Genomic DNA, 15999 nt, shown 5'->3' on the forward strand with positions numbered 1-15999 from the left:
ATGTTGGCATAATATGATTTGGATTCATTTTTAATGGCCAAGTAATTAATCTCTGAAAGATGCTTATGATGAAAAGGTGAAAAATGACAACAGGACTCTTTTAATAGCTTCAGTCTGCAGAACTCATTTGACCCTGGATGATCCAAGTCATTCCAAATTGGGCCGGGCTTCCCATACCATTTAGCAGAACTGCTTTATTTACTAGTTGACTGCCCTGGACAGAAGGCAGTGAGTCCAGGGGTTGAGTGCTCATGTGTGTGGTGACAATAACCTACATATAAGGCACCTGTACAGACTCCAAAGTTTTTAAATTTTTAAGACGAGGTAGGTTTCTGAAACCTCCCCTGGCACGCCAAAGAATGTTTTATTATGATCTTCTTATTTCTTCTGCAGAAAACATTTATGATGCTCATTTGATACAAACAACCTAATTTCAGAAAGACCAGTACTCAAATACAGTTTTTTCAGCTACCATTTTAAACGTCAATGAATTTAGATGGTCTTCAGTACAATCCTTCAACACTTCTCCACTTAAAGATGTCATTTGTTTCTGTTTTAGTGACGATTTAACAATTCTGCTGCAATTAGTCTCTTTACCTATAAAAAGGCCAACTCCATGTCCACTTGTTTCTCTGAATAACACTTATTCAGTTCTGCTTAAGTTTGCCAAAGGTCTCGTTTATTTTATTGGTTATTTACCTGAACAATGTATTTAAATTCCAATACTCTCCCATCTCCCACCATAATCTGTAGCTTGGGACAAAATGGATACCTAGCAGGAATATTTTACTATTCAGATTTCCCAAGACTATGACACTATGAGAGAAGCATTGCTGATGGATTGACAAGGAGACCACCAGGTCACTAAAGAATTACATACTCTGGACACAGGAAACTAGAAAATCCCACTGATGAAAGGGTATTTTAATCTTGCGGAAAATGTTTCTTTGCAACAACACCAGAATCTCTTGACACAAGTTAGTGAAACAAAAGAACAATCGTCTTTAAAGTCAAAACATCTATCAAATTATAAACCATACACATAGCACCAATATTAACCTTATACTGCGTAAGATGCACGTGCCCACAGAGGAGAACAGAATTGTTTGGGATGCTTGCAGTGATGTTCCATTCCAGGAACTCATAATTTTGAAGTGAACATTTTTGTGGCAGATGCTTTTCCTAAAAAACACTGTATCATCCAATAAATATTTGACTAACATCCATTTTGTGCTTTTGGGTGATGTTAACTGACTTCTTTCTGAGACCTAATAGGAAATAAGAAAGCTCCTTAGATGTTTTAGAGCAGAATTTGTCACAGCAAGCTTCGATACTGTTGTAAAATTTTAATTTAAAGCAGAAAACATGCTGATGTGTCAGTGATAGGCTTAAAATATTAAAGACTTCAAAAACACCCAAGCACTTCTTCTCTGTACAACATTGATGAATATATATCTTTGCTATATAATTTTAAAACATGGAATAGTTTTCCTTTTCTCTTTGCTATATATAATATATGTCTTCCAAAATACATCGTCAGTATTTATATCTGAAAAATACTGTACAAAAAGAACTTCCTATAATTACTCTGTATAAACATTAAACAATTTAATAATCTCTCCTTTTGGTCTACAGTAAACATTTAAATTGATTGGATTAACCACAGTTTGTGACAACACCATCCCCTTCTGAGATACACCAGTGTCTTTTACATTCATTTTTCAGAAGTCCACTTTATAAGAGCACATACATTCAAAAGCAAACAGAGAATAAGAAACATAAGCTCCAAAATCATTAATTTATGAAGCATTCAAAAATGACACCACTAGGAAAAAGGGTTTTACAAAACATCAACTTATTAACTTAACTGATTTTTAAAAACGACAAGGTATAATTCACAAAAACATATATATTACAAAAAATGGGGAAAACTGAATCTTAATTGAATTGTATTGAATATCAAGAGGGATGTGGAAAAAGTTAACTAGAAAATTAGGGGCTAAGGGTATGGGAAAGGGGAGAAAACAAAAGCAAACACATCAATGTCAAAAACTGTTCCAAGATGCATTTTTTGGCTGTATACTGATAAGTTAACCCCTCGTTCTTAGACCTGGCATTTCCTTCTGCTTCTCTGTCCTGGGGATGTTCTGGGCATGCTCAAATGCATTACTGTATTTTTTGTTTTTTAAAAGACAGTGAAATTCTTAGGTAGGGAAAATATCCTACGTCCACTAGTAGTACTCAGGCAGCATGCTCTAGCGTACAATAGGATTATTGCTTTAGGTACAGACAGTGCAAAAACACACTCTGTGTTCTATAATAGCACTCTTACTTGCCGGGGTTGGTAGAGTTAAAAGGAAACTTAGTAGACAGCAGTAAGTAAATATGGGATCTAATAAATCTAAACAGCACTTTAAATTTGAAGACGATCATCACCAAAACTGAAGATAGGAGGGAAGCAACCTGTAACTGAATGGAGCTGCAGTGTAGTGCTAAATTATTCTGTGCACCTTATTAGCATGGTAACTTACAGATTAAACAGAGACAAGAGCCTGTGGTCTTGAAAACCGAGATCTGCTATTTCACCAGGGCCCTTCTTAGTGAACCCAACCAGAGGGTCCTGGAAGAGTAGGTAAGTGCCAACATGAAGCCACGCGGAAAGGGCAGGAGTGGAGAAGGAAGGGGGTCAGGAAACCCACGAGAGGTCTCCGCAGTCCAGTAAAAACACGGCACCTTTCATTTTGGAACTAAAAGACGATGGAGGGCTACCAAAATGGCAAGTGCAAAGGGACGCGCGCGCACACACACACACACACACACACCCGTTGGCCACACATGAGCACAAGCACATACACACACCCACGCCAAAATGTGAGTCCGTCCTGTTGATGCATCTGGTAAAGTGCTGATGTCGGAAAGGTCGGTAGGTGCGGTGCGATCAACCAGGAGACCCCTGTCCGGGGCCTGAGGCCGCCCGCGGACGCCGGCCTACAGGGGCCCATGCCGGGCCTCGTACTTGGCCAGGATGTTCTTGCACTTGCCCAGCTCCTTGCGCAGGTCGGCCACCTCCTGACGCAGCGCCGAGTTCTCCTTCTCCAGGAAGGACGCGCGGATGGCGATCTGGTTCTCCTTGAGGCGCCGCGCATCACGCGAGCGCTTGGCCGCCATGTTGTTCTTCCGGCGCCGCGCCCAGTACTTGTCGTCCTGCTCGGGGCGGGGGAAACACACCGACGCGGTTAGACCTCGGCCCGCGTCCCGCATCCCCACCGGGCTTCCCGCCCCCGGCTCCGGCTCCGGCTCTGCGAGCCGAGGGCACCCGCCCTTCGCCGGGCCGCCTCTCCCGCCCAGCAGAGCTCACGTCCCCAAGCAAAGCCGGGCCTCCCGCACACTCTGAAGGACAAACCTAACTCCTTCCCTCTCTTTGCTAGAAATGTTAAACCCTTTTCTTCCCTGGGAGCGTGCTTTCCTGAATAAATTGATACAGTATTGTTGCAAGGCGACCTGGCAGTATCTGCACCGTGCCTCTGGGCTCGCACCCTAGCGCAGTCCTCACGCACGTGCGCACACACGGGCACAAAATTTTTACTGCAGCATTGTTTGTAATAGAAAAAAATGGGCAAAACCCCCTAATTATCAGGAGCTTTAATAACTACATCATGATAGGTTCACACAACTGTTAAAAATAATGATCCAGCTGAACCAGAAAGATGCTAGCGACATATCACTATGTGGGTAGAAACAGTGGCAATTTGCAGATCAATACGTTCCTCATCCCACTTTGGTTAAAAAATTATAATAGTATATATTCATAGAAAGAGGCCTAGAAGATTTATACGCAGCTATTAAAAGTGGTGGGTTTGGAAGGGGGATTGAAGGAGGGAGGCAAGGAGAGAGGTAGGATCTTTCACCTTTTATTTTATATCCTTCTGAACTACTAGAATATTCTATAATGGGCATGTATACTTTGGCAATTAAAAACAAATAAAAAAATAAAGTTCCACCTGCCACTGATCAATATACTCATATTGGTAGCTAACATTTAAATAATTTACTCTAATTTCCTGTTTAACTGTTTTCTAGGCTGTCTTAGCCTGAGTGATGTTTAACTGTGGTCAACGTGAAAGCAATCCCTCCTTTCCCCCCCATCACTGCTCCCTCTGCCAAAAAATGGAAAACCTTCCTAGGAGGACTAAGAAATGTAAGTCTTCTTCCATTTATGGTGCCACCTGGTGGGTTTTGCAACCCCCTTTTTTCAACAACTTGCAACAGTAAATTCCTCAATCCTAGCAAAGCTAACACCTGCAGTTATGTGCCACCCAGAATAAGTGAGTGAGCCAGTTCTTCCCCTCCCCCAGGATTCCAAGAGGCATTTGGCACTGGAGGAGGTCACATGGTTTGAGGCCAAGGCCGTGAGCAAAGTCCAAGGTCAGTGGTCTGCGCCATCCCTGCCATTTACCCTGAGCCAAAACTTGCCCAGCACAAAGACAGGAAGTGTGAGACAGAAAGCATGTGCAGGCACCTTCTATCTGCCCTTCACAAGCTAGTACTGTTCTCTTATTTATAAACCACTCCCAGCTTGCTATACATTTCATAATAATGTGTAACAAAGTGAAAAAGGTGATCTTCATAATAGCTAGTACCAGAATTCTTCTTAGAAAGGAGGCTGTCCTTTGGAAAATACCTGGATAATTAAGCTTGGGGCAGGATTTGTTGCTTTCCTTCAGAAAGGGCGCAGAGGAGCTGGAGGAAGGGGAGAGAGACTAGGGCGCTGGCCCAGAGAAGCTGGGAGGAGCTAAGAGAGCACAAGACTCCACAGGGGTGAGAGAGCCTAAGGCACATTAACACCAGTGAAACCTCCAGCTCTGATGGAAGTTGTCTGCATTACTTTGTAAGCCCCAATTCTACCCCCTTGGTCAATCAGTGAATCTACCATACTCATCAGTGTTCCCAGGAGTGTAGTTTCCAAGATGATTTGAAAGAGGGGTTGGCTTAGGATGTATCAGAACCTGCACACAGGGGCCGGGGAGTGAAGGGGTACATGAGAACAAGGAGAAGCTGTGTGCGGCGGGCAGGAGGATGGGGAAGAGGTACCACCATAGGCCATGGACTTGGTGGTTTGTGACCGGGTCTTAAGGACCAGGGGAGTCACCAGCTGACCTCAGGGTAGCAAACAATTTCTGAGCTCTTCTCACTTCTAAGGTGCTTTCATTTCCCAGCCTCACCTGTCCACATGTGCAGATGAGCCAGGAAAGGTGTGGAATGGGGACCACCTCAGGTGGGAGGGGAGCTGGGAATAGGATTGGGGCAGAGGCTGCAGAAGGCAGGCATGATAGGAGGACCGTCCCAGACAAGGAAAACCAGCTTTCCCACCTTTGTCAGCACAGAAATGGGGGACGGGGAGAGCAGGATATTGAGTGGGGCTGATACATCACCTGTACCCTTTCCCTCTATCTCCCAGGGGCAGATGCCATCTGGCTACGGAGGTACCCCTACCTGGCAAAGAACTCCTCAGTCCAGTCCCATCTTCTTGAGGGTCTGGTGTTTGATGCCACCTCTGCCCAGCAGGCCCCCCCTGACATGTCAACACTCCCTTTTTCTCACTTGGGGGCAGGAACAATGTCAGTAGCGGCTCACCTTGGAATCCCCAGGCCCTGACATAGGACTTGGCAGACACTAGCATTTGAAAAATATTTGTCAAGTGAATGAATGGATGTGTGAAAGACACCAAGGCGATTAAACTGATTCTCAGCTAGGAATCACTATGCCACCCCTTCATCTTCCTGGGGCTGCCCGCTAACCCAAATGAATGGCTCCAGAGAGAGAGTGCAGGCAGCGGCAGGGAGGGCCGTTTCACTCACTCGGTCTGCTCATCCAGGGCTGGAGGTCACCTGCCCCAGCTCAGTCCTCCTGCCACACGAGAAACATCCTACAGCTCTGCTTCTTGCTTCACCAGTGCTCATGCTCTGGGGCCTGAGACTTTACTCACAACTGAAGGAATCCAGGGACACCTGGCAGGACAATGTTCCTGCCTGCTCCCCTCACTGGCACGTGAGAAGGCCAGGCCCAGCCATGGTGGCAGTAACATGCATAATTCCAGCACAGACGTTTTTCACGTGGCCTCTTTGTTGCTGAGGTTACCAGGGTAATTAAGTAAGCTTGCTCTTTGCTTTAAATTTGTAAATTTGGAGACCATATGCAGGTCTGGCTGGAAGTTGTATCTACTACTCAAAAGCATCCCTTCAAACTTGCCTCCATTCAAGAGGAAATCCCTACTGAATGGGCTCCCCGGTTTAGTTTAAGAGGCAAGTTCCAAAATGCACACAGAATTGTATGGCTAAGAACACAAGATGAGGAAAAGCATGAGCTGAAAGAAGATGCCTAATCACCCAGGACCTAATCCCATGGGGCCCCTTTCTTACCCCATCTTAGTCTAACCATCGATTCCCTGACTAGCTTCAATTTTCTGGTGTTTTTACTATGCACTTTCCTCTTTTGATTCTCAGGGTGACAGCTATTGGTTTGTCACCCAAAGGCTCCCGATGTAGCTCCTGTCAGGGCCAACGTGCTTCAGTGACCTTTCTGGAAGCTAGCCGACTTGGGGACGAGGCTGGGCCTTACACTAACTAGCAGTGTTCACCTCTACCTTTCTGTGTCTCCATTTCCTCAGTGGTAAAATTATCACTTTGGTCTAATGAATCTCTGAGGTCCCTTTTAAAACCCGACATTTTATTTTGTAATAAATTTATTTATTTATTTATTTTTGGCTACATTGTGTCTTTGTTGCTACGCGCGGGCTTTCTCTAGTTGCAGCGAGCGGGGGCTACTACTCTTCGTTGTGGTGAGATGGCTTCTCCTTGCGGTCGCTTCTCTTGTTGCGGAGCATGGGCTCTAGACATGTGGGCTTCAGTAGTTGTGGCACACAGGCTCAGTAGTTGTGGCTCGCGGGCTCCAGAGTGCAGGCTCAGTAGTTGTGGTGCATAGGCATAGTTGCTCCGCAGCATGTAGGATCTTCCCGGACCAGGGCTCGAACCCGTGTCCTCTGCATTGGCTGGTGGATTCTTAACCACTGCGCCACCAGGGAAGTCCCAAAACCCGGACATTTTATGATTCTGCATCACTGAAGGTAATCTGAGGTATTGGATGACAGCAGTGACTTAAATCTGCCGGGTACTTTTTCCTCCAGTGCTCTTTGTATATATGAAAAGCAGAAGTAAATGGTCTAAATCAGTTCCAGGACAATGTCCCAAACTCCCATTTTCCCAACAGGAGTGTCTCTTCATGTGAACCATATTTAGGTTTGAGAAATGGTGGTCAGCAGTTAGAAAATTATGTCTGCTTCCAATGCCTTGAATGTATACAATCATATCTCTATTGTCCATATGATTGGAAAGTAGCATAAACACAAAAAATTCTAAGCAATGGGTAATCAAAAATGGTTCTATTTTGGTATTAGTAGGCATGGCATAAGTTTAGAAAGAATTCTCTTCCTAAGGTATCATTAAATGTGTCAGATTAATTTTAAGTTGTATCTGATTTCCTAAGGTAAGGCTATTTTCCTTTATAAATAATGTGTGCCTTCAACACAGTAGAGAAAAACCAACCCCAAATTAACCTTTTGTTGAGATACTCAAGTGATCTTTACTTGAGACACAGAGTGAATATTACTTATAAATAGTGTCAGGAAACCCACCAGCTTCCTTAAAAGTCCCACCCTAGCATCCAAGGCTGGCAATGTGGAGAGAGGTCCTGTCTCTGGCTGTTACTCCCTGAGGCCTACAGAGAAATGGCAGCAGTTAATTAGTGTTAAATTCCCAAAGGGAAGGCAACCCTTGGAGACTATGAGGTCCAGATGCCCTTCCCAAATAATTTTTTTTCTCTTTTCAACCTTGAAAGATCCTGGTTTGATTTTATTAGGCTTTCATAGGTTTCCTTGCAGATATTAGTGGGTTTGCTTCCTTCATGGGCTGCAAAGCACTCCATTTTATTGCTTTTCCTTATATCTATGCATTATCAAGATATGAAAGGCGTAGTTCAGAAGACACCCAGAGAGGAAGCAACTTGCCTCGTCACATGCCAAGAAATGGGATCAGAAATCACAAGTCTTTGTTCACTAGCTTGTGTGATTTTCCTGGGGTCACCCTTTTAATCTGCCTCTTGATCCCACTCTCCACTTGCCCACAGCCTAATTACCAGTTCCAATTTACCTTCAGATCATCTGGGATGAAGACTTTGCGAGCTTTCTTAATCATGGGCTGTGGCTTCAGTTCTTCCTCAGAGAACTTGCGTTTGCGAGGGTCAAACATTTCCTGCCCGGGGATGCTGGAGAGGGCAAGGTCGGCCGGGTCTGGCTCATAGCCCACCGGGACCTGGATGGTGTCAGGGTCAATGGGGCTCGGAGTATTGCGGTTGGCTGGCAACAGCTGGCCTGGAACAACACAGGAGTTTTAATTCATGCACACTCTATGGAGGCCCAGGAGACAGCTACTTGATGATGCTCAGGATGAGGGCAAGAGTCTTAAACTTACTTAAATGTGACTCTAACGTCGTTCCTGAGGCACAGCAGGCTGAATGGCTTTACTCATGTCAGATCAGGGAGAACAAGGACCCACATACACATATTCACAAACTAAATTTAAAAATACATGCATTCATTCCATCCTACAACATATTCATGAAGCGCCAACTATGTGTCAGGTACTCTTTTTTTACCTTTAAGGTGTTTTCCAGGTGAGTCAGGGAATCAGACCAAAACTAGCCAGTGAGATATAGTGAAGGGATGAAAGGAAACCACACGTGCTTCCAGAATGTGGGGGGAAAGGACGTAACCCGAAGCAGGTTAGGGAACACTCCGAGAGAAGATGCTTGGTATAGCGGCATCTTGAGACACACAGTAATTAGCAAAAAAGGTAATCCAGGGACAAATACAAGACAGAGGGTTGCATTTTTGAGGAACCACAAGTAGTCTTGGGTAGCTGTATCAGAACACAAAATGGAAAGGAGAGAGGCATAAATGCAAGAGATGTGGTCAAGGAAGGTGGGCAGTAGGGATGTTATAAAAGGCCTTGAATGTCACTGAGGGGTTCTGAGCACTGAAGTGATAAGCAGAGCTGAAGTGTGGAAAGAAGTGTGAGGAGTGAACTGAAGGGGGCAGGACTGGAGACAGGAGATGAGCTACCAGGCTGTGGTGCTAACCCATGTGTGCATTCAAGGAATATTGAGCAAAATGGAAAAGATGCAATGAAGATGATCTAACTTCCACTTGACGGTTCTGCAAACCAAACCACTGAAAGGCACAAAGGTCCTCGAAAAAGGGTTGACTGCATTTCGGAATAACAGACTGCAGCGTTTATGTGGGGAGCTCTGAACCTCAACTTTTAGTTTCATTTGAATTTTACAATCACCCCTTTCACGCCCAGAGAATAAATGAGAGGATACAGCTCAGCTCGGTTTAGCACACGTCCTCTTCTCCGTCACTGCTGAAGGCTGGACGCCATGTGGAGTATCCTGTAGGTGCCATTAGAAACTACCCCGGGTTGAAGGGCAAAGCCATCGACTTGCTTTCTGGCTAACCTGTGAAACCAGGCTTGTCTGTTTTCCGGAAAGGCCTGGTGGGGAGCTTGCAGAATGAACGTTCTGGGGACCTTTTGGTCCCCACTCTGCTTTGAGCTCTCTTTGTATCCTGCTTGCCAAAGAGGAAGAGATGGGTCCCAAGGCATTGGCAGAGGATGGAGATTTCTCATTAGCCACGCTCAGTTCAGCTCCAGCTTCTAGAGGCTGCTGAGTTCTGCACTGGATGGTGTCAAGCTAGATTTGATCTTGTGCCTCTCGACATTGCCTCAGAAAATGGACCATATCTGGGTCAAACGGGTATTTTACTTTCCCTTTAGAAACTCTCTTTGAACTTAATAATAAAACTACCCAATGCCCTCTCAGTTCAACCACCACACCCCATGCGTCACCCCCGCATCACATACACACACCCACAGGTAGATACACCCTCTGCTCCCCTCTGGAATCATCTCTTAATTAATATTTCCCAAATCTAATTGCTCAAAGTTACTTCAAGTTCTTCCTTAGTACTTCAGTATTCTGTGAATTATGTTGTGTTTAAATCCCCTTTATTGATTTATACATGTTAAGGTTTACACACACACCCCGCTTCCTCTACCAGACCACATGGTCTTTCATGTTTTCTCTATTTTATCCCCACCCCACTCCTCACGGTGGTGCCTACTTCAGAGCTCTGCTTCTACAAAGAATACTCCTCATTTAATGGGGGCCCTCTGAGATGCTGGGCGCTGACATTCATTCATGAACATTCTAACAATAACACTTCACATTTAGGCAGAAGCTTTATCTGCATTCTTTCTCTCGAGCCCTTTCTTCCAATGGAAGTAGGTCAGCCCTACCTGCAGCAAAGAGAAAACCTAACTGGACCACAGACGAGTCAATGGCTTTCAATAGCTTCCCCAGCATCACAGAGCAACCAGCAAAGGACATGAGAAACACAGCTGGGTCTCTTTTCTCCCAAGATATCCTTGCATCATCTTGTTTGTCTATATTTTCTACTGTATTAACTCTGCTGGACTCATTTTTCCCCCTTTATTCCTAAATGTCCACGTATCACTGAGTAACAGGGAGGAGGATCTTTATTATTTTGTCCTACCTTTTGTGGATTTGCAAATTTTTAATATAAGAATTTTCAAGTTAAGAATGCATCATTACATTAATTTTTTAAATTACCAAAGATGTTCATTGCAAAATTTCAACAAATGCAGAAACGTGTCTCCCTTGCCCCCAATCTACCTTGCTGCTCTTCCCAGAGGAGACCACCCTTAACTGCTTGGTGTGAACCTCTCAATCCTTGGTTTTTACATATAAATGATTTAACCCAAATAGGATTATATTACCCACAGATCTTAAATTACTTTTTCAATATACCAGTATACCATATGCAATTTCCCATGTTAGTACAAACAGAACTACTCTGTTCTTTTTAAAGGGTGAGTAGTATTCCGTAGCTGGGATATGTAACAATTTACTTAATCATTCCCCAACGGAAGGATTTTTAGGTATGTGAGTATTTTTATAGAAGGGATGTCTAGAAGTGAGACTGCTCATGCAAAAGACATGTATATTTTATATTTCTAAAAGCATTGCTAAATCTTATCTATAGTTGCACCAACATTTCTAAGAGTGCATTTTTGTACAACTAAAATATTAATTTTTAAAATGTTGCCAATCTGATATATACAAATGTCACTATTGTTGAATTTACATTTCCTTGTTACTAGTGAGACTGAGCATCTCACATGTCTATTGCATCTATTTCTTCTCCTATATACCACCCTCTTCATATCTTTTGCTTCTTTTTAAATGGATTTTGTTGCTTATTCATTTGTAAGAATTCTTTATAGAAAGAACTCTTTATAGACGATGGATGTAATCCTTTCATCTGTTTTATTTGTAGAAAATATTTTCTCCCAGACTGTTTGTTTTCTAACCTTGCTTATAGAGTTTTGCACTATTGACGAGATCTTACACTGTAATATGGTAATAATGTCTTAAAATTTTCTCCTTTATGGCTTAATTTCATACCTTCTCTATCCCCAAATTATATTATATGCATGCATGTATACATGTATGTATACATATACATGTGTGTACATACGTGTGTGTACATATATTACTCTATACTTTTCTCTAATACAACTATAATTAATTTATATTTTTAGGATTTTGAATCACCTAAGATTTATTTTTGTATAAAGTACATGCAAGGGGCTTTACACAGTATTCTCCGAGTGTCTTAATATAATGGTAAGTAAGGTTTGATATTTGATAGGGCAAGTTCTTCCCTCTTTATTGTTCTTTTCGTAAAATTTTATTCAGTATTCTTACACTCTTCTAGATGAATTTCAGGATATGTTAAGTTATATTTAAAATTATTAATGGAATTTTTGAATGAAGATTGCATGAAAGCCATAGGTTAATTTAGGGACAACTGATACCTTTTAAATATTCAATATAACCTTAGTATACTCCCCATTTTTATTTTTTGTTCTTTTTCTTACATCTTTAAGTTTCACAGTTTTCTTCACTTTAAACTTTCACATTTTTTGCTAAGTTTATCCCTTCAATGTTTTCTCATAGTTGTTGCTAGTGTAAATTTCCCGTGTTAGACTTACTAATTGGTTACTGCTGACATATAAGAAGCTACTGGTTTTAAAATGCTGGGTTTATATCCAGCCACTTAACTCCCTTATTAGTTCTAATAGTTCTAACTTCTCTGAGTTTTCTAGGTAAATAATCTTTTCTGCCTCTAGAGATAGTTGTTGCCTCAAGGTTTATAATTCCTACCTAAAAAAACACCTCACTGCGCTGGCTGGGCTCTGCAAGGCAATAGGTAAAAGGGATGAGACTGGAGGTCCCTGCTTGCCCCAGACTTTAATGAAAAAACTTTTAATGCTTCATATCCTTAAAGTCTATTATAGAATCCTAGCAGATAACAGTTTGACAAGCTAAGGCATTTCCAACCCTTCCAGCCCTACTGCACTGAGAGTTGTTTTTTTTAAATCAGAAATCACATATTAAATTTCCTCAAATGACTTTTTTAGTATCTGTTGAGATGATCATGTGGTTTTTTCCTGTATTTGTTAAGTCTGAGCTTGGTATTTCTCCAAGGCTTTCTTTGAAATATCAGGGGTGGACAGGATCAACCCCACGGTGTAGACTCTGCAGTTTGCTGGAACATTGTTTTCTTCTTTTTAAAAGCATCTTAATGAAAGTCACTTCCAGGAGAGCCAAGGAGGATTTCTGGTGGAAAGGGTGGAACAAAGGGCTTAAATCTAGAAGATTAGAAGTTACCTTCAAACCCAAAATTGGCCTCCACTTTTGTCACAGAGTAGGCATGCCTAAACCTCCAAATAGCATAACTGAAGATAGGATGTTTCTTACTCTTACATACTTAACAAGAATTTAGCATCTCACGTTCAATTAGCTGATAAGCTAGAAGTCATCAATGAATGGGTACAGCCACAATCTGTGTTCCGTGTCCCAATCTCAAGTTGATGGTTTATTTCTTTAGTTTATGGCTGCATCAAAGTAATAAACTGTAGCTACATTTACGACTTAACCCTCAAGACTAATTACAGCATCTCCAACCTTTCTGATGTGCTCCCCATTCAGGAAGTTAAACACAGCCGTACTGTCAGGACAGACACCATATCCTAGTGTTACCACTGACGAGCATCAGCCAGCTGATGAATATTATTCTCTATAAAGAATGCTGAGAAGAGAGAAAATGATTTGGTTTTGGCCAGTGGGTTCTCTATTAGAACTGATGGGTGAAATTCCTTGTGATTCAGTTTGGTTCATGATCTTCCTCTCCTTCCCATAACCAGTCTGTGGTCTGTTTGCTTCTCACGACCTCTTTGACCCTAGAGAGTCATAATTTGAGTTTGAAATAGCACTTCTGACCCTCTTTGTACCAACTGCTTTCAGAAGAAAACCATCATCAGGGCTCACTTCACTGTAAAACACCCTGCTTCCGAGAATCCTTACGTTACAGGGTGCCAATTAACTTAGAAGACTGCAGTAACACTCGAGGGTATGTAAAGAGTTACCACACTAGGTACAGAGATTAAATAAAGGCCTCCAAAGTACACCCTAAGGATGCGGGCTTTCTGAACTCTGAGGCTGATTTAGCTAGTCTCTATTCCGATGGCAGGAACCTGTTAACTTGTCCAACAAGCACTCTGCAAAGGCAACAATGTCCTAATGGCCAGAGGTCTCATCCCTCCCTCTACCCATGTCCTGTTCCACGTGACTCTGCAGTTCCAGGCTGAGTCTATTTCCCCACCCCTTGAATCTGGGCTGGCCTTGTGACATGCATTGGCCAACAGAATGTGGCAGAAGTGACAGAGTGTCAGTTCTGAGGCTGGGCATAAAGAGGTTTTGCATGTCCTGCTGCTTCTCTGCAGCACTTTTGTCACCACCATATACATGCTTGGTCTAGCCTCCTGCGGGGGTGAAGGGCACGTGGGGCAGGCCAGTCTAGGTCAGCCCAGATCACTTGTTCCTGAGATGTGCGAGTCCAGCCAAGATCAGCAGATCTACCTGACCAACCCACAGCAATTTCAGACGAGTGAACAATAAACCCTCATTTGTGTATGCTACCAAGTATTTGTGAGTGTTTGGTAAACACTGTCATGGCAAGAGAGGACTGATCTACAAGCTGAGCTAGTATATTTGGGGACATGCTTATACAATAACATTAATATCACAGTAAGGTTTTAAAATGTACTGGGTAGTGGTTAAGCTGTGAAGTGAGTCAGACTTAGGTTTGATTTCTCATTCCACCACCTATACGGTATAAACTTTGGTGTTTGTGAATAAAGGACCAGAAAGAAATATTCCACATTTCCTAGTAAGGTCTGTTGTGAGGACAGGAACTACTGGTGAATTTTTTTCCTTTGTTTAAACCTACCTCTTGGGCTTCCCTGGTGGCGCAGTGGTTGAGAATCTGCCTGCCAATGCAGGGGACATGGGTTCGAGCTCTGGTCTGGGAGGATCCCACATGCCCCGGAGCAACGAGGCCCGTGAGCCACAACTACTGAGCCTGCGCGACTGAAGCCTGTGCTCCGCAACAAGAGAGGCCGCGATAGTGAGAGGCCCGCGCACCGCGATGAAGAGTGGCCCCCGCTTGCCACAACTAGAGAGAGCCCTCGCACAGAAACGAAGACCCAACACAGCCAAAAAATAAATAAATAAATAAAAATTAAAAAAAACAAAAAACAAAACACCAATTAAAAAACTAGAATTAAAAAAAAAAAAACCTACCTCTCTTAGTTCCAGTTTTTTCATCTGCAAATGGAGATTACAATGCCTGCCTCATAGGGCTGTGTGAGAAATGAATGAGACAAGGTATATATAGAGTACTTAACATAATGCACAGTGCCTGGAAAGCAATCAGTAGTCTCCATATAAACACAAATATAAAGTATAGATACTGTGGGGAATTCCCTGGTGGTCCAGTGGTTAGGACTCAGCGCTTTCACTGCCATGGCCCGGGTTCGATCCCTAGTTGGGGAACTAAGATGCTTCAAGCCGCAAGCCAAAATATATATAGATAGATAGACAGATACTATGATCCCAGATACTTTTAAAAAAATCAAGTAAAAAGACTGCCTCCTCATCCAAGCCGGCACGGTCTCTCCCTTGAGCATCTCTCCACATCCTCCTAACTGCTCCCCCTCCTTCCACTGGAGTCCCCACAATGGACTCTCCACACAGCCACTGGGAAACATTCTAAAAACAGAAACCTATGCAGGTCACCCCCTACCTCAAACCCTCCAAAGGCTTTGCACTGCCACACATGATAACACTCAAGGCTCCTCCTTACCCCACATGCCCAGCCATGCCAGCTCCTCACCTGCCCTAAGCAGGGCCCCCCTTCCCCCAAGGCCTGTGTCCTTAGTATTCCCTCCACCTAAACACTTTCCCCCCGCTCTCTGCCTGCCTGGTCCTTCTGCATGCTTTAGACACCAGTTCAAATGCCACATCTTCAAACCCTCTGACTTTCCTCTGCCCCAACTCACCACCTATCAAACCACCCTGTTTCATTTCCTTTGCAAAATTTATCTCCCCGCCAAATTATCTTTTGTATTTGTTTGACCTTTGTCAGTGACCTCCTTCCATTCGCATGTAAGCTCCAGGGAACGGGGACCTTGTCTTCTTTGCTGCTGCATCCCTGGCTTCTAGAAGGAGCCTGCATGGAGAATATGCTTAGTACTAACTACTGAGTAACTGGAGATAAACACCCCCGGTTCCTAACAAGGACTGTTGGGGGGAACAGGGACTATTTTTTCTTTTTATTTGTTGTATTTTTCAAATTGTCTATAATGAGCAACGTTTACTTTCAAAGACAGAAATAAAAATTATCCTCTAAAAATGGACTTTGCTTCACTTTGCACATATATAACCTTCAAGAGGCTGTGT

The 15999-nt window shown here is 43.2% G+C and overlaps 1 protein-coding gene across 2 annotated transcripts in view; it reads right to left on the bottom strand.

The window, feature by feature from the left end:
- Positions 1 to 2460: 2460 nt before the first annotated feature.
- HLF (HLF transcription factor, PAR bZIP family member) overlaps positions 2461 to 15999 on the bottom strand; it is a 49614-nt gene continuing 36075 nt past the window's right edge. The window contains exons 3-4 of one of the 2 annotated variants that reach the window (XM_061175377.1): positions 8205 to 8425; positions 2461 to 3204 (exon numbers count right to left, since the gene is read on the bottom strand). In XM_061175377.1, the coding sequence (XP_061031360.1) occupies positions 2989 to 3204; positions 8205 to 8425 (437 nt within the window). In that variant the 3' untranslated portion in view covers positions 2461 to 2988. Of the gene's footprint in view, positions 3208 to 8204; positions 8426 to 15999 lie in introns of both variants that reach the window. The other variant, XM_061175376.1, reaches the window with a different exon arrangement.

The sequence above is a fragment of the Eubalaena glacialis genome, chromosome 19 (assembly GCF_028564815.1).
Source record: "Eubalaena glacialis isolate mEubGla1 chromosome 19, mEubGla1.1.hap2.+ XY, whole genome shotgun sequence".
Lineage (NCBI taxonomy): Eukaryota > Metazoa > Chordata > Mammalia > Artiodactyla > Balaenidae > Eubalaena > Eubalaena glacialis.